General features: G+C 49.9%; 1 protein-coding gene across 3 annotated transcripts in view; it reads left to right on the forward strand.

Moving 5' to 3' along the window:
- Positions 1–19,019, forward strand: part of LOC144113944 (N-acetylgalactosamine-6-sulfatase-like) — a 48,429-nt gene that overhangs the window by 20,895 nt on the left and 8,515 nt on the right. For all 3 annotated transcript variants that reach the window (XM_077647355.1, XM_077647357.1, XM_077647356.1), the window contains exons 4-8: positions 8,193–8,267; positions 8,744–8,846; positions 14,619–14,762; positions 18,154–18,220; positions 18,864–18,991. In XM_077647355.1, coding sequence (XP_077503481.1) covers positions 8,193–8,267; positions 8,744–8,846; positions 14,619–14,762; positions 18,154–18,220; positions 18,864–18,991 — 517 coding nt within the window. The remainder of the gene's footprint in view (positions 1–8,192; positions 8,268–8,743; positions 8,847–14,618; positions 14,763–18,153; positions 18,221–18,863; positions 18,992–19,019) is intronic.

Consider the following 19,019-nt stretch of genomic DNA (forward strand, 5'->3'; position numbering starts at 1 on the left):
CAGAGGAGACACGAGGCCTCCCTGGCCGACCAGCAGAAATGTCCGAGTCCGTAGTCGACGCATGCGGACGCTTTAAGCTCGAGCTCAAAGCGACCATCTCAACATCCGAAGACAGAGTACTCGAAGTGCTGGCGCTAATCCTCGATATCGAAGAGGACGGCGACTGCACAGGTTCCGCGTCAGGAGATGGCCTTGGCTCCTGCCCAGGCGAAATATTTGTGCCGACACTAGACCTCTATGACGCAGGAGATGACAGTCTGATGATGATGACAGCCAGGCACGATGACAGTCTCGCCAATGACGAGGTTGACTAAAGAAGACGAGGACGACAAGCTGCTCTCGTCACCATCGGTATCAGATATGTTGGCGTTGTTGCTCAAAGCCGCAACGCTCTGCGGTCTGCCGCGCGGGCTCTGAGAGCGGCTTGTCCCCAGCATCAGAGATTTACAGGGACGAAATGGGCTCCGTAGCGGCAGGTACACTTGCAGAGATTGAGGCTGACAGAGCAGGCACATTTACTGTCGGCTTGCTTGGTGCATCACTGGACGCCTCAGCCGCAGGCACTGGTTCTTTCACAAAGACACTCAGACGCAGAAGAACCACCCGTAACAGCGTCGATTTCGGAAACGCCGGGCTCCTTGATGGTTTCATCGGCTGTCTGTGCGGCCGGCGTAGGTGCAGGTCGGGCCGCAGCCTCAGAGTACGAGGGCTTGATCGCGCATGCCACGGTAGCGTGTGGATCACCACAACATCGACACGGCAGCACACAACCTTGACCTTGGTGCCCAAAGACCCTGCAGCGAGCGCAGAACGGAGCCGTGCACTGTGCTCTGAAGTGTGCAGTCGACCCACAACGCCGACAAACACGCTGCATGCCTTTGTAATCGCATGTCACGCGGTGGCCAGCGACCTTGATGTAGTTAGGCACGGGCGACTCGGGCTTCATTTCAATTCGGACGTACCGCGTCCCGGTGGTGACAGTGGGACGCGACTCCATGGTGCCACAAACTATGTGCAGCACTTTGCCATAAGGGGAAAGAGCCTTGGCAGGGGCATCACTTGGTACTCGGGCGGGCAGAAAAAGAACAGTCACCTTTGTCACCTGCGGGCTCAGGGGAACGATGGCGACGCGTTCCTTGCCGATGATGAGGCAGGACGCAGCCATGGCGGCTTCACTCTTCACGGTTACTTGGTAATTGCGTCAACTGAAGTGGACACAGTAAACTTCCTCCAATCGAACTATGGAGGCTGTCGCATCGACGACATCCTCCGGACTAGCCCCCTCAGGGACAACGCCATCAAAGGCAAGAGCCTTTGTAGGTGGCTGGCTCACCATATTGAGGTGCCTGCCAGCCGAAGGACACCCGAACAAGAGATCACGACCAGAGGTCGAACACCGGCCACAAACGCAAGCCAGCGGCCGGAACACACAGCTCCGACAAATTTCAAAGCCCTCGAAACACCTGGCACGTGTAGATTAGTAAGTGGAAATTGAGGAGAGACCTGAGCGCCTAACCACTGAGCCATACCCGCCGCGGTGGCACAGTGGTTAGGGCGCTCGGCTACTGATCCGGAGTTCCCGGGTTCGAACCCGACCGCGGCGGCATCGTTTCTACGGAGGCAAAACGCTAAGGCGCCCGTGTGCTTTGCGATGTCAGTGCACGTTAAAGATCCCCAGGTGGTCGAAATTATTCTGGAGCCCTTCACTACGGCACCTCTTCCTTTCTTCTTTCACTCCTTCCTTTATCCCTTTCCTTACGGCGCGGTTCAGGTGTCCAACGATATACGAGACACATACTGCGCCATTTCCTTTCCCCCAAAACTAGTTATTATTCTTACTTAGCGCACACCAACAAGACGTGGCGCTCTTTGACAGCTCGTGGTTATCTGTGTCGTTTTGTTATTTTCGAGATGCGTTGATATAGATACGATAAATTAATTAAAAGCTATACGCAAGTTAAGTCCATGTTACCTGTGTGTAGTTGAGTCATTTTACTCGACTACACAGATGAATTTATGGAGAGCTTAAGAACCGGAGCAAGCCTCTGAAAGGTGGTTCAGAAGGAAGGCCTCAACTGCGAACAGTTTTCACGAGTCGGCTTTGGCAAAGGTACGATGATGATGGACTTGATGAATTAACATGTATTAAGCTCGAAATAAATCGGTGGTGCACGCAGGCAACAGACGGGGTTGTCCCCTAGTTACGGGACCCATATGTTTCCAGCAGCTATCCTGGCCCCTGTCCGTCTGTGCGAGCTGAATCGGTATGGCGGGCCTGGGTAACGAGGTCTCCCATCGGTCAAGGGGTTGGGGATTTGGTGCGTTGGCGGGAAGGGGAGGGGGGTCTTGAGTTTTGTGAGTCTTGTGAGTTTTGTGAGTTTTGGCAAAGGTAGACGGTGGATGGCATTACGTTCAAATGTTTTACAGTAATCAACTACTCTTTGTGTGTGTCCATGGATGACAGTCCGTGCTATGGTGCGTGCACGAATAGCGCATTTGCTTCAAAGGGGAAACTTTTATAACAGAAGAATTCAGGGCCGCAGGCCCGTGACCACAAGGGAAACTGCGGGGCTGATTCCCCCCAAGTGCAAAAAGGTCTGATAGAAACGTTTTGTAGACGTCTGGAAAAGATATCATATCCGTGCCACATGGACAAATTTCATACTATTAAGTGTTTACTGCCTTATGTTCTAATGGCATTCGCGCGGTGCCACACACTCAAATTTAATGGCATTAGCCTTACTGCCATTCGCGACCTACTGAGTTCGCCACGACCCATTCGCCCGAGCAATGCGTACTCGCGTCCCCATTCCACACGCAGAAAATCATGTAACATTGTTATTAACAACTTTCTGTACAGTACAAAATAGTTAATTCATAACTTTCAGTCAGATGAGACATCTCTGCTCCTTTTTCGATTCGAAAAGCGCCATTTTTTTACCAGCCCTTCTGACCGATACTCTCTGTGTGCTGACACGCGAGTTAGCGGCTTCTGTTTCGACTGATCAAGCAAGGACTGCGGCATTTTCTGCAAAATTGTTTTTATATTACACTTGAACGATTTTACCAAGGCATTGTGCTCACTAGCAGTGTTTATATTAAGGTGAAATTAATGTTTGACTACCTTGCAGGCGTTATAGTCATCGTGACTTTCGAACAATCACATTAAATGTGGAAGTGTCGCACCAGCTCCGAAAATAATGCGACGACTCCACATACTGCGCGGGTTTACAAGAGACGGAGAGGAAAAGGGAAAACGCTATAGACTCAGCTGGAACAAAACGGATGTATATTCAAGAATTACATGTTAACGAGTACATAATATACAACGGCTGGGGTGCCCAAGCTTACATGCCGCTGCGTTGGCGCCGGAGTCTTCATCAGAAGGAGAGGAGGGACTGCAGAGTGGACCTTCTTCGTTCTGAAACTCAGCTTATGCTGGTGGCTTGGAGAGCTGCGGATGTTGATTTGTTTGACGAGCGGCAGACGGGTTTCCGTAAGATGCAGTGCACGGATGATTCGATTTCGGACGTTGTCACAGACCTGCCGCGGGGGCTCAGTGGTTAGGGCGCTCGACTACTGATCCGGAGTTCCCGGGTTCGAACCCGACCGCGGCGGCTGCGTTTTTATGGAGGAAAAACGCTAAGGTGCCCGTGTGCTTTGCGATGTCAGTGCACGTTAAAGATCCCCAGGTGGTCGAAATTATTCCTGAGCCCTCCACTACGGCACCTATTCCTTTCTTCTTTCAGTCCCTCCTTTATTCCTTCCCTTTCGGCGCGGTTCAGGTGTCCAACGATATATGAGACAGATACTGCGCCATTTCCTCCCCCCCCCCCCCCAAAAAAAAAACAATTATTGTCACAGCGCTGCAGCACGCCAGGGCGGCAGGCCAGGTCGGGCTGCTGCTGCTACTGGACTTCTCGTGTGCTTTTGACAAGGTCCACCGCGCACCAATTCTCCCGGTGCTATAGGGAGCCGGTGTGAGCGGGCGCCTTTTGCAATATGTACGCGGCTTCCTGAGCGGGCGCCTCATGCGCGTACGAGTACGGGGCAAGTTCTTCGAGCCTCGTCCGGTGGACATGGGCGTGCCGCAGGGCTCTGTCTTATCACCATTTCTGTTTAATGTGGCCATGTCGGTGGTGCCGGCCTGCCTCCCCATGAGCGGCCGACACCATGTGTACATGCCCATATACGCGGACGACATTGCTCTGTGGTGGAGGGGGGGGGGGGGCACCGGGCGAGGCGCTACGCGTGCGGGAGTGCCTTCAGGGAGCGCTGACAGCAATTGACGCCTGCTTGCACGGCTTAGGCCTGTCGCTGAGCGCGGACAAATCGGTAGCCATGGCTTGCGTTTCAAGCTCGCGCGCGCGCCTTGCGCCACTGTCACTGGACGGGACTTAGAATCTTTGGCATAAATCGGTGCGGTACCTTGGCCTGGACATCGACCGGCGGCCTTCCTTCCGCCCCGCTGCGACCAAGGCCTGTTTGGAGATGAAGAGGATCACCGCTGCCGTGCACAAGCTCACTGCTGGAGGCCAGGGCATTTCATTTCTCCATTCTGCCTGCTATCCTTTATTTCCGCTGCCCCAGCTCAGGTGCTTCAGTATCGATGGCAGATGCCGGGGCTTGCGAAAATCTTTTCGTTCCTTTTTATTATTATTTTTAATAAAAAACCACTCCTAGCAAGCCGCGCTGCGACTGTACAACGCCGCAGCATTGGGGGCGGCACTCTACGCGTTGCCGCTCGTCTCGGTGCGCAAACCGTGCTGGAGAAAACTCGAGCTCCAGCACCGCAAGTGCCTCGCCCTGCCGAAAAATTCCCAGTGCGCCGCAACACTGGCCGAGGCAGGAGCGTGGCCGTTCCAGCTCCAAGCAGCGCGCAGGGCATTGCATCACATACAACGGCTTCATCGCGCACCGGACGGCGGCTCGCTACTGAAGCTGTTGCGCACGCACCCACGCTCACGAATGGGTGCGACGCTGCAGGAATATGAGCGCCTAACATAAGCCTCCCCCCCCCCCCCCTTACGGCCCCTGCCCGCCCTGGCCTGCTGCCTCGGAGATACAGCCAGAGATCGTCGGCATTGCGGGAAAGTGGAGCACACCCCTTTGTGCTGTGCAGCAGCTGGCCAGAGCCGTCATACACGATGAACTTCAAGACTATCTCCTCGTGTGCACCGACCGTTCAGTGGTCTGCGACAGCCGCTCCCTCGCAGCGGCGGCTACGATCCCTGCCCTGCGTCTGCACAGCCAGCAACACGCAGCCTTCCTGGGCTCCTCCACCACGGCGGAGTTGATGGGGATCCGGCTGGGATTAGACCTGCTGCTCTCCATCGTCCCTCCGCCACCCAGGAGTGCTTTGCTATGCGACTCCCGCACCGCCCTCACCCACCTGCACTGCAACGGCCGTGGTGCTCCACTAGTGCGCGGCATTCGCGCAAGCATCGAGTGCTTAGCGCAGAAAGGATGCGTTGTGCGTGCACAATGGGTGCCCGGACACTGCGGCATCGCCGGCAACGAGGAGGCCGACGAACTCGCGACCGCCGCACACCAGCCATCGCCAAGTGATCTCCCCCTTGCGCTGGAGGACGTGCGTGCAATCATTCACGAACATCTCCGACGGCAGCACCCCGACCCACGCATCGCCGGAGGTGAGCGCATCGACAGCATCAACGGCTGCCGCGCTCTTTCGCGGTCGCAACGCGCAATGATCCTCCGCGCGCGCATCGGCTGCGTGTGGCCCGGGGAACGACGGGTGCGTCACGGACTCGCGACGAGTGATGTGTGTGACGGATGCGGCGCAGTGGAAACACTTGAACACCTGCTTCTCCGCTGTGCCGCGTTCGCTGACGCTCGTGGTGATATGCTCGCGGCCTACAGGGCGCTGGGCATATTTCCAGACTCGCTCAAGACGCTATTGTGGCTGCAGGGCAGTGCGCTCACCCGTGAGCGAACCTTGGTGAGCCTCTGTGCATTTCTCGAACAGACGGGCTTGACGTCCCGTCTGTTCTCCGCCAGGTAGTTGCACGCAGTGACCGAACGCTCCGCTAGTTCTACCTTGGACGATTAACACCTGGGCGCCCCACCCCAGCCGTTGTGTGCAAAGCGCTGTGCGCTTGTGTTTTTTCTTTTTCTTTTTTCCTTCTTGACTGCACATGCCCGCATCCTGGACAATTGTATTGTTATCCTTTGTGTATAGTGTATATGTCGATCACTCCCTGTATCCTTTCTTGCTGTCCCCTCTCCTCTTTCATTTCACTTCTTCAAACTGCCTGCTATCGTTTATTTCCGCCGCCCCAGCTCAGGTTTCGCCGCCGCGGTGATGGCAGATGCCGGGGCTAGCAAAAATCTTTTAACTTCCATTTTATTATTATTTTTATTAAACATTTACTACTACTACCACTGATGGCTTGGGTGCCTCGGGCGCCGGAGGAGCGACTCCCAGCGGTGTCGTCTCGGACCTTGCTCGCCTCGCGACCGGCCCTGGTCACCCCACAGACCAGCTTTCCTCGTTTTTTCCCCCTCGTCCATTCGGACGATCCTTCTTTCCAGGCTGGAGTGCCTCCCTCGTCCTCCTCTGCGGCATTCCCCGTCTTCCCCCGCATTTTCCCATCGGCCTTTTCTCCTCCAGCCGGCGCCGCTGTCACTCTTGCGGGGTGGGCTTGACCAGTTGAATGCTTGTTGGCGTGGGAATAAAGATGATGGCCAGGCTGTCACCCTCCTTCAGACACATAATGAGCCTTTGCCCCCGTTACCCTACGATTCCTGGCGCCATAAAGTCTCTTGTTCGAGCACCTCCGGGGTACCACAAAGGGAAGGTGTCGCCGGAGATAGGGAGCCTCCGGAAACGCGCAGCGCACTGTCGCAATAATGGCATTAACAAACTTGCAATTACTTCTATTGTGCGCGTGTGGTACGGGTATTATTTTTGGCTAAAAGGTCTTTCTTGTGCATGTCTTGAGTAGCTTTACGTATTTTAGACCACTTTATGTTTTTGTGTCTCTTTGATGTGCCGTGCTCAGTGAGCGGCCAGGCAGAACTTTCGATGACAGTCCTAAATGAGATTTTGAGACTTCTGATTGTCATGCATGCTTCAGTGTCGTAGTCTGCCATGGACGCTCTTATAGATGCCAAGAATTTGTCTTTGATATTTCTTCAATAAGTCTTGCAAACCCTTTTGTAGCTAAAAAAAATGGGGGCATTAGCTGAGCTAGAAGATGGCTGCAAGGTGTTTCCAGATGCCTAGAAATATCTTGCAAGCAATCAGCAAGATGTCTTGCACATCTGGTCAAGAAGTCTTATGAACGTTCAGTAACTGTCTCAGGGGTTAGTTGAAGCGTCGTCAAGACGGCTTGTTCATCTTGGCAAGACGCTTATATCTATTTAGTTGACGGATTGGTGCTCAGTGGGCAGGGAGTTTCTGTTGTCGCGCATGTGGCCCTGGAATCGGAATAGTATGTCCCCGGCAAGGAAATAATCCTGCCGCAGGCAGTTATGCATGCATGTACAGTACGTGTTGGTCACATGTGAATTGAGCTTTTTTTCTGTTGTCCTGTTTTCGAAGGTCACGCGACTCAGTAGGGTTTTCCTGTATGCGCATAAATATTGCACTATAGCTACATATGCGGCCATGCAGCTCAAGCAGTAAAATTTTTTTTTGTGAGGGAGCCCTCTAGATTTCTGAAGGAGGATAAGTCTTGAAGACAACTTTCTTAAGCAGACTTGTAAACGTCTTGCGTATACATAGCTGAAGACGGACACATTTTTTCTAAAACAGCTTCCACACATTTTGGCTACGATGTCTTCTAGACAAGTATCAAATAGCGTCTTATAGATATATTTTGTAGCCCAAGATATATGTGGCGATTACAGACGTTTGAAGACATCTGCAAGATATTCTGTATTAAGTGGGATGTGCCTCTAAATGTTCTCGTATGACAGCGTGTGCTTTTTCGTTGGATTCTTCGTTTTATTTCTTTAATTGTGCCTTAGGTGCCTATGACATTGGAATAGCCGGCTCTCAGGGAGCCCATTTTCCTACCGTATAGCCAGCTGTCATTCAGTAAGCAGTTCTGCCAACCGTGCCCAGACAGAGGTGTAAGCAGTTGGCTGTGGGTTGCTTATTTTGATTGCCTGGCGTACGAGAAATTCGCAAAGAGTGTGCAGGGTGTCCTAACCTTGGCTTCTCGCAGCCAGGGCGGCACTGCTCACAGGCCGTTTGCCGATCCGCAGCGGGTTCTACACGAGCAACAACCACTCAAGAAATGGTGCGTAAGTCCAGCCCGCAATCATGGCGCAAACCTTCGATATGCGTTCGAGCGGTTGTCGCGATTCTGTCCGCAGGCTCTTAAGAAATCGCACCAATTTTGGATTCTCTTCACACTTTCAAAATAATGCTATTTACCTGCCTCCAGCTGCTAAATAATTAACTAACCCTCACCAATGACGTCCTTTTGTCGCGTCTTCTAGCGACGAAACACTGCAGAATCAGAAAAAAGAATAATCTGGATGAGCTGTTTGGATGAGGGTTTGTAAAAAGAATTACTAACACACCGGAAATATGCCGACTGTCCTAGTTTCGCTGCGCTGGCAATGCAAACTATATCACTGGCACTGACGACGTGGTCTTTGGCAGCGATCGAGCGCCTTATATCGACAGCGTTCTAACACTGTGCCGAGTCTTTCATCCGTTCTCCCAGCTGTCGTCTTCCCTCCTTGGCGCTTCTCTGCCTGGCTGGTGCAGCGTACGTGTCGCCGAGCGTAGTGGGTGGCGTGCCGGACGAAGAGCTGCTCATTCCAGAAATCCTGGGCGAGGTCGGCTACCGAAACATGATCGTCGGCAAATGGTTGGTATATGCTCTCAACCCCTTTGGCGGCCTCCGTGCACGCGTATGTCTCCTGCATGAAGTCCAGGCAGAGGTGCAGCGGAATATGCAGCGGTGTGCGGAGGATGTATAGACAACAATACAAACATATATTTCCGATCGGGCGCTTGCAGTGGGCCTCTTCGATTTACCGAGCTCGAGCAGCCCGCTGGCTGCCAGAAAGTTCGCCCCTTACAGGAAAGCACATCAAGGTCACATTGGCTGGCGGCCACCGGAGCCAGCCTTCCGGCAACCACGGCGGCAAGACAGTCACGGATCACGGAGGGCAGATGCTCTCCATATAGCTTCGCGTTCTGCTGCGTCTCGTTGCTACGCGCGCGTACGGCAGAAATAGGCTGCTTGAGATCGAAAACAACGACCTGAAGTTAGTGAGGGCTGCCGCAGAGTGCAGAACAAACAGCTGATCGTGCTCGCACCCGTGTTCACCGGCAACGACAATGCGAGCGTGTGCCTTCGGTGCACAGACAGTGTGCTGTATAAGCTTCGAGAAATCCTCAAAAGCATGCGATGAGCAATCGCAATCTAACGTCCTTCAGTCGTCCTTCAGTCGGAGACTGTTGGCTCCCTTCATAAGTTTGTCAAACGGGCCCCTCATTTACTTTACCTTGTCTGCTAATAGCTTAACGAGGGTCTCGGTTCTGGCAGTCTTGATGCCATAGGCAGCATAAGAGGGCTCTCGCACAGTTTCCGCCCTCGCCGTTAGATGACGTTCCACGTCATGCTCGCGGTATTACAGGACGGGCTACGTCCGCCGCTATGGTCGAGGGTGGCGCTGGTGAACAGTCTCAAGGTTAGCTTACACCCAATAAACATAAATACCCACGAGAGGAGCAGATTGGACAGCCGTCGCCGTAGCTCAGTTGGTAGAGCACCGGACGCGATATTCGGAGGTCGTGGGTTTGGATCCCACCGGCGGCATGGTTGTTTTTTCTTCTGCTTTATAAATAAATTTCTTTAAGCGATATAACAATCTACGTATTATTACCCCACTGATAAGCACAACACATTAAAAAAAAATTGGAGGCTTATCAAGGTTAAGCCCAGTGGATGCGAAGCATGTTAAGCAGCGAGCCGCATATTGAGCGCGCCGCTTGGCTAGGCGTTCTTCGCGTTCTTCATCGGTTTCCGTAGCACGCTGCAGCCTTCGTTTTGCATTCCTATTATTAACATCTTTAGCGTTTGGAGGCATCTTGACCGCATACACGCCCGGCGCAAAGACGCTGGCGCGGTTGCGGGCACAGAGACTGACGCGACGGCGGGCGCGCGCCGCTTCATCCCTGGCGTGACGTCACATATCACGTGAGGCAGCGATGGTAGCGCCGCCGCCGCGTCGCGCGCGACGGCGCGAACCGAAGCGTGGAGGCCTCCGCCGGGCGACGTCCGACGGCGCGATATGAGGCCCCATCTGCAGCCGGTGTGACGTCATCACGTGAAGTCACATCATGTGATCTCACTTCAGGGTCAATGGTGGCCACCGCCGGGAGGCGACCGACGGCGCGATATGAGGCCCCATCTGCAGCCGGTGTGACGTCATCACGTGACGCCATGTCACGTGACCTACTTGAAGGTCACTTGAAGGTCAATGGTGGCCACCACCGGGAGGCGACCGACGGCGCGATATGAGGCCCCATCTGCAGCCTGTGTGACGTCATCACGTGACGTCATGTCACGTGACCCCACTTCAGGGTCAATGGTAGCCACCGCCGGGCGTCGCGCGAAGGCCCGAAACCTACGTTAATATGCTTCGCATAAAAATTACGTTCCCCTATGCACCTTGGTTTCGGAGATTGTTGGCTCCCTTCATAAGTTTGTCAAACGGGCCCCTCATTTCCTGTACCTTGTGTATATATATATATACAAGGTATAGGAAATGAGGGGCCCGTATATATATATATATATATATATATATATATATATATATATATATATATATATATATATATATATATATATATATATATCCCACCGGCGGCATGGTTGTTTTTTCTGCTGCTTTATAAGTAATTTTCTTTAAGCGATAGATTAATCTTAGTATCATTATCCCACTGATTAGCACAACACATTAAAAAAATTAAACATTCTTCTATGCACCTTGGTTTCGGTGACTGTTGGCTCCCTTCATAAGTTTGTCAAAACTAGTCCCTCATTTCCCTTACCTTAACTTATATATATATATATATATATATATATATATATATATATATATATATATATATATATATATATATATATATATATATATATATATATATATAAATATATATATATATATATATATATATATATATATATATACCGCGCGAGGCGACACCTCCTCTCCCTACACCCCAGGGAGCACATCTGGTGGAGCGAGCGGCGTCGATGGCGGCGCCATCTGTTGGAGCGTGGCTGCGGTGTTGTCAGGCAACGGCGGCTCAAGGTCAGGCCACGAGCATACGGCTGAAGTGCACGACGAGCCGAATTGGCTCGTTGGCTGGAGTAGTAAAGCTTTCGCTTTAAAAACGGCCGCGCGCGCTTCCCACTACCGTGCTACGTCGTCTGCTAGTTGCCCGAGCGCTGCCAGCCCAATATCGTCCTGGCGAGCCTGGCTGCCCGCTGGCAGCCCGAAACCACCCAGCCAGAGAAAAACGAACGCGTTCTGGGCTGCCACCAGAAGTGCGCGTAGCAGCCCGAGAAAATCGAGCGCCTGGCTCCGCGCTCTGGCAGCCCGCAGGCAGCCCGCGGGCAGCCAGAGGCGGACAATCGAAGAGGCCCAGTGACTTATCCACAAAGGATCTTTTACTTTTGGAGCAACTAGAGCTTGGTAACTGCGAATAACCAGTGTACGCTGGAACAGTCGGGTAGGTTGCCCTGGCTAATTTGTCTGATTTAACCTGTAGGCGAAATACACAACGAAGAAGCAAATTACAAGAAGACAAAAATGCTTTTCAGCTTCAGTTGACGCCTTGCTGACCTCTTGTTGAGTCAAGTGGAAACCAATTAACATGAACCCAATGTATGTTGAGCCTACTCAACATCTGCTAAACAAAATTTTGGTTGGTTACACTCAGCATAGTCTATATCGAAGAATTCAAGTTTATTTTAAGCTTTAACAGCTTTTGAAGAACATACAAATCGTAAATTTAGGCCCATTGGTGCATTAGCCGAAACATGAAAATGGACTCCTTTCAGAAAGTATTCGATAGGACAAGTACTCCTCTGCATTGCATATTTCGATAGATTAGGTGTATGATCTCACCTAAATGAGAAGTTACGCGAAAACCGAATATGTTGTGATAGTTATAAGTACTGTGTAACATGACAATGTTCTGTGCTAAAACGTGGCATCATCTAACTGTTCATAATGAGCGGGTTTCTCCAATAGAGAAAATATCTTGCTTCTTGCATATGTAGTTCGCGGTTTTCGAAATCCTGTGGAAGCCCACCCATTCATGTTTTTCTAGCTAACTGCAATTCAGGTAATGTAATGGAAAGCCTTAATGCTTTAATTTAGTTAAGCTAAGTCTGCGCGAATAGGACAAGGACAAGAGTCAAAGAAACGATTACAACATCACGCGTGCGCTGGCGTAGTGTTCGTTTCCTTGCCTCTTCACCATGTTCTACTCGCCCAGTCTTACATTTCCTCGAAATGAACCAACTAGCTCACAAGAACATTCCATTGTAGCTTCAATTCTGGTTTCGGAGGCTCTGTGAGCAGCAGATTACCAGGGGTTGGGTGATGATGACGATGATGTGAAAAACAATGTCTTCTATGGTCGCCAGAGAAATCAAGAAGATCATGCATGCTCTACTTGCACGATTTATCTTAGCATTAGCATCTTCCGCATCACAATAGCAAGAGACTGTAAAGCCAGCAGGCTGTTGACAATAGTCATGCCGATTTCAATAAAATTTTTGTTGAACGTTGACAACACATTAATTCTTGAGTAATTTCTATTGAATTTATCTTCAATCGTGTTGAATCGTGGCAGTCGCGTCTAAGCCTAACTAAATGAAATCAGGACTAACTTTGCAGTGCGTCGTGTAAACAGAACCTTATCACATTATGCATATGAAGAAAGCATTCAGCACCTGTTCAGACTCTTTTTTCGCACAGAAAAAAGTGCCAGTGGTGCAATACGCTCTTTCAGGCATACATTCTTCGGAGAATTACATGCACTCATAAAGAGGGCGCTTAATTAGTTCTTTATTTCTGTTGTTTATGAATTAATCAAGGTCTTCAACAAACAGAACGTCGCATGTGAAGTTTATTACTGCTACTGCACATAAAATAAATAAATAGTAGCAGTAGTAACTGATATAACTTTGCTGATCGGCAGGCCACTACCTGCGCAGATGCGGACACCCCGGTGTAGGAGTGTATAAGGGTGGAACTCAGGTGGTGCTAAAGATGAAAAAGTTGTGAACTCTTCGTCAGTTCCTGTTATAGCCTCGTGTGCAATACTGTTCCATGCTCTTTATCTGATGGTTGTATAAGCGAGAGTGTATGTATGTATGAGTGTATGCATTTCTGTATACACACACATGTGTGGAGCACTACATGACTGGAGCTGTAATCATCACGTGAACGTGAAATTTCATCAATAAATATGAATATACCGCCGGAAATTGCATCGGTAGTTGGTCGTCTGGTGTAATACGAATCTATTCTTAGGAATTTTTCTTTTACCACAGCTGGCATTCAGAATGACTTCTTGAAGCACCCCCGTAATTTCAACATCAATTCATTGTGAAAGAAATGCAGAGATTGTGTTGAGAATGCTAAACACTAGCACGGTGGCCACTTTTCTGTTGATATTCTACGCTGCCTCAACAATCGTCCAACCCAAGCCCTTCCTGGTCTCAACATGAATTCAAGATAGCATATTGAGCCCGCTCAGAAGAACGCCAACACGACCCTCAACGAGCATTTTTTAAGGGGAAGAAATTAAAGGCAGCCGACACGACCGTGGAAAGAAATGGCGTAAGACAAGAACGAATATAGACACAGCTCTCACGCCGCCGTTTCGGTCTCGATGCTTTCTTAACAAGCCCCGAGCCAGCTCGCCCAGCTCTGCACTTCGGTCTAAAGCACACTCTTCCAAGCGCAGCTTACAAAATATGCGCACTTATACGGGGGCGAAATTTTAAAGCATGAGCATTAGAAGTGCCTGTGCAAGCGGAGATGGCGACCGCCGTCACGCAGGACACTTCACCTCGGGATCGGATATAACGAACCTAAGTATGCCACGTCGGATATTACGAACCTTCGTGTGTTACCTCGGAAATAACGAACATAAGTACGCAAGCTCTGTATAACGAACAGTGGTGTGTTGACCTCGTATAAATGATCCCAAATGTACCACCTCGGATATAACAAAATTTAGTGAGTCAAACTCGACTATAACGAAAAGATGGCTGCTAACTATCTTTAACGATCCACCGAGGATCACCTAAAATTTTTAAATTTATTTTGCTTGCTCTGCAGCACTTCATAATTGTTAGTTTAGGAAACAACGTGGTCCAAGTAGGAGTAGATACAGTACAATTGCAGTGCGGTCAGCTACAATTCCGCAGAAAAAAAAACAAAGGGAGAGTAAAAAACGATGAAATTAAAACAGATAATTTCAAGTTAGGACCACTTAATTTAAGAATAAACTATTGCAGAAAAAAAAACATTTAAGAAGTCATCATATTTGTAAACCAAGGTGACGTTCTCCAGGCGAAAAACTGAAGCGGCTGCGGGTGGTGCAGGCACCTGGGCCACAGGCCGCCGTTCTTGCCGCTGCACCATGGCTTCCACGAGTTCTTCGGCTCGCCGTCGACGCACCCGGGCCCCTTCGATGACGTCACGCAGCCTAACATCCCCGTCTTCAGGGACGACCACATGATCGGCAGGCGAGTCGGTACAAGACAGTCATTCAAATCGCAGAACTGAGGCGCTCAAAATTTCCAGGGCCTGCGCCAGCGGTGCCAGCTGGTGATCGAAGCAAAATGAGCCGTGTTTTGTAACAATCCTTTTGTCGATTCATTCCTTCACCTCTTTGCCATTGGTCACCGCCGCCTTTGCTATACCATAGCCTTCGACTGAGAGTCATTGCTAGCCATCATCTCTCACGGCACAGGTGGTAGCCACGAACTGTGGAAGGGCAAGCGACTGAACCGGGAAAACAATCGTTACTAATGAAAAAAAAACCCTGTGACAGCAGTGTTTCTTTGCGGAAATACCCGTAATCTGAACTCGGATACATCTCAAAATCGAAGCGTCAAGCTCCTCTCAAAGGAGGCTCTATGGACTATGTAGTCGAGCGATTGTCATGATGTTGCGGTTAACATTACTTCACGGATAGGATAGGATAGGATAAACTTTATTGCTCTAACTAGGTCTTTCGGTCAGACAGAGGTCTTCATCTTCAAGCAGATATCTCCCTCCGTCTTGCAGAGGTCGGCGCCCCTATTCCAGGGCACCGCTGAGTTTGGCCGCTCGCTGGGCATGGATGACCAATCCTCTTTGGGTTGCCGCTGGAGAACGCACTCTCCCAATGCTCCGCACTCGGATTTTCTGAGCCATGGAATGCTTTATTTTGTCTCATTCCCAAGTAATATGGTATAGGGTGGGTGTTGCACCGCACCATGGGCAGATGTCCCTGTATTGATTCGGGAACATTTTGCTAAGGAGGTGTAAATTGAGGAAGGTTCCGGTTTTCAGCTTCCTCCAGTAAACTGCTTCTTGTTGATTTAGTTTGTTGTGGGGAGGAGGATACTTTAGTCTCGTCCCTCTGTAATAATTTAGAATGTCGGAGTACGTCGGGATTACCCTCAAGAGTCCTCCGGGTCTTCGTTCAAGAGTGCTCGGTAGTGTACTCGCGAGCGACTCTATCGACCCTTTGGTTGCCTTCTATCTCGGTATGTCCCGGTATCCAGAAAATGGTGTCCACCACCATCCAGCCACCTGCGATATCGCGCTAGGTGGTTGACCACGACGTCATGACAATCGGTCGACATTGGCCGGAGGGCCTCCGTTAAGGTGCGCTTGCCGCTTCGATTTTGAGTTGTATCCTACTAGTGTCCCTCGGAATTTGGCCAGCGTCTCCACAGGCGCTGGTTCGGCTATAGGTGATGCGTGGCAATAAGAATAAGACGCCGTCGTTCGGTGGAGGATGTTTCTCCCCTCTTTACGAGGTATATGTTACAGGGCTGTGGTATTTCTGCTGCAGGGGCTTTCTTTGCAACTTCCTATTTAGTTACCTGAAGGAACCAAACGACAGAAGCGTAAATTCCAAAAAGAAAGTGACGTAATAGCCAGTTTCTTATGCTTTTTGAGGCTGCTGAGTTGTGGGGCCGTTGTGAGTGCGGTGCCGCGATGAGTTCGTTCCTAGGCACACACGGTTTTCCACCAGGCATCTACAATTTGTCTGCCCGTGCAAAATCTCTCCAGTCTTTGCACTTGACCGAACCTGGACAAGTGCTACCTCAGAGATCAGCTGGACGGTTGAGTATTAATTGGACCACACGGAGCCACACGCGAAAAGTTAGAAAGGTCATTACAAAAGTGCATGGTGCAAGCAGCGGCGGAAGATTATATTAAGACAGGAAAGGCGTACCACTGTTTCACTCTGTGCGCCGCAGCGGCACATGGGTGTCGGCCTTTGACGTAATAAAATGATGTCAGTGGATGGCTCCGCCTCAGCAGCTGCGCCGCGTATGCGCAGTGTTGCTGCGCGGTATCTTGTTTACAGAAGATGGTGCGACCACGGACCGCTCAGAGCAGCTAAACAGGCCCGCTGACTTTATCGGTACGTATCTAGCATCCGGGGACGTATTGCAGAGTATGTTTCCCGCAGTCGGAAAAAATAATTAAACGATAGCACCATCCGCGACATGCCACAGCTTTCGTCGAACGCAGTCGACGGTGTCTTCACACTCTGTTTTTCTTATTCGAGAATTGGTATCATTGAAATGGTATATTCCCGGAAGAACTTAACTTCAACGGTGGCCTAATTGATTTGGCTTCAGGACGAAGTGAACAATTCCGTTGAACAGAGCACCATGAACCATCTTCGTCGGCTCTAGAGTTTTTCGGAACAGTTTGCCAGCGAACTGTAGTAGCGGGTTTCGCTGAACAACTTCCAGGTGCGTGTCGGGAAGCAGTCGATAAGACAGTCAATATGAAGCAGGCAGGTGAATCAGAGCTGTCAGGACTCGCTAAAACCGGTGGATTGTATAGCTAGACGGTTGATACTATTGTTGCACGTCTGGCAGATGCTATACTTGCCTCATATACCAGGTGTCGCAGCTAAAAGTAGCCAAGCTTTTTAGAAATGCGTAGTGTCCTAGCCCCAGCGAAACCCAAATGAGGGCTGTTAAAAGTCGCGTCGCCTAGTTTGCAGTATTTCTTCGTTCTCCAAAGTCAATTAACTAGTGAAGACTACAGAGCTAACTTATGAAATATAGTCTTCTTGAATGAAACGTCGATTCAGAACCTGTATATAGATCGTCTCGGAAAACAGCTGGCAGAATTGTTTACATCAAGGTACCATTTATGCAGCTTCACTTACCGCCCATAAAATAAAGCTACCGCGTGACGGCTGCTAGCTGGCGCATATCTCTCCCGCCCATTGCATACGCAAAGCCCTGTCGGGAAGAGCCACGGCAAATATGATTTTGTTCTTGAGACGCTGGAGGACAACCGCTCACTAGGAAGCTTTCGTATTTTCCGAGCTTTTTTTAAATTCCGGGAAGAATAGCTACTTTAGGTAAATGGAACCTTGGTGAAAACATTATACGGCATGCTGTTTTTCAAAGCAATGTACAACTTCCGCAGTGATATTTTATTCCTGACACCAATATTTAAAAATTTATCTAGCTGGTCTTTAATAATTAATAAAGTTTGTAGAACGAGAAAAAAATACTGCTGACTAGGCCATGCGCCTCTCAACAGCACTCAGTTGGTTTCACTCGCCTTGGGCACTTCGTACTTGTTAAAATCTTGGTTACATTTAGCTCGGAATTGTGCCTACAGAGGTCGGTTCTATTTTTCTAAAAGCCTTCTTTTGGGGAGAAATGAAGTGTTCTTATCATATGCTAAATACACGATGCGTGGAAGCGTTAGTTACTGTATGCTGTTCAATAAGCATTTACGCTCAAATATTAGGCGCAGAACGCACCCGGTTTAATTGGTTCACACTGATGAAATGTGCCATCTAACACATGTGGACGACGACATGCCGCCTTGTGGGAGTGAATAAAGCACGGAGGAATACATTTTTTAAATATTGTCTGATTTCAGATACTACGAGGACTTCAAGATTGATGTTAAGACAGCGACGTCCAACGTCACAGTGATTTACACGGAGGTATGTGCATCTGCCAGAGCAAAGTGAAAAGCGGGCAGTGATTATGAGCAAAGCTGCACGGAACAAACTCTAATTTTAGTGGAGCATGGGACTGAGCCTATATATTTGCTTTAAAATTTTGTGCGTTTTTTTCCTAGCAAAAAAAGTAAACTATATGTTGTTAGATGACGTCATTGCAGGACGTAAAACAAATATATGCCATTTAATTCGCCTCATCTATTAACGCACGGAAACGCAAACAAACGTCATTTGTGACATAACCCGCTAAGAACAAACAAAATTAGAGGCTGGAAATATGTGTTCAAAAATTCATTGATCGCCAGAACACGAGAAGGGTTTCGTTTATAATACATCCCTCGAAAAGCTTGCATAATCGTAAGCCTGTCCGTTCGTAACCGTCATACTCCGTTCGCATTAATAAAAATGGATCGTGGTTAATGGAAAATTTTCACTTACGCTGTGGGCTGTGCCGATTAATTTCTGCCACCAGCACACGAGCGTTTTATTTTTGCATTTCCCCCGTCATCGAAATGCGGCGGAGATCAAAGCCAGCCGCACGAGTTCGTGCCCAGCAGCCGAACGCCTTGGCCGCCGTCGCCCAGCTGCGGTATGTCCAGCGCAGTTTCGAAAACTCCCATTCCAGGAGGCCGTGTCGTTCATCAGGCGGCAAGCGGCGCAGCGCCAGTCCTTCTTCCTGTACTGGGCACCGGACTCGACGCACACACCCGTCTACGCCTCCGAGGTTGTCCGGGGCCGGAGCGTCCGGGGAGCGTGAGTGGCGAGTCCTAAAACAGGAAAC

This window comes from Amblyomma americanum, chromosome 1 (assembly GCF_052857255.1).
Source record: "Amblyomma americanum isolate KBUSLIRL-KWMA chromosome 1, ASM5285725v1, whole genome shotgun sequence".
Classification (NCBI taxonomy): Eukaryota; Metazoa; Arthropoda; class Arachnida; order Ixodida; family Ixodidae; genus Amblyomma; species Amblyomma americanum.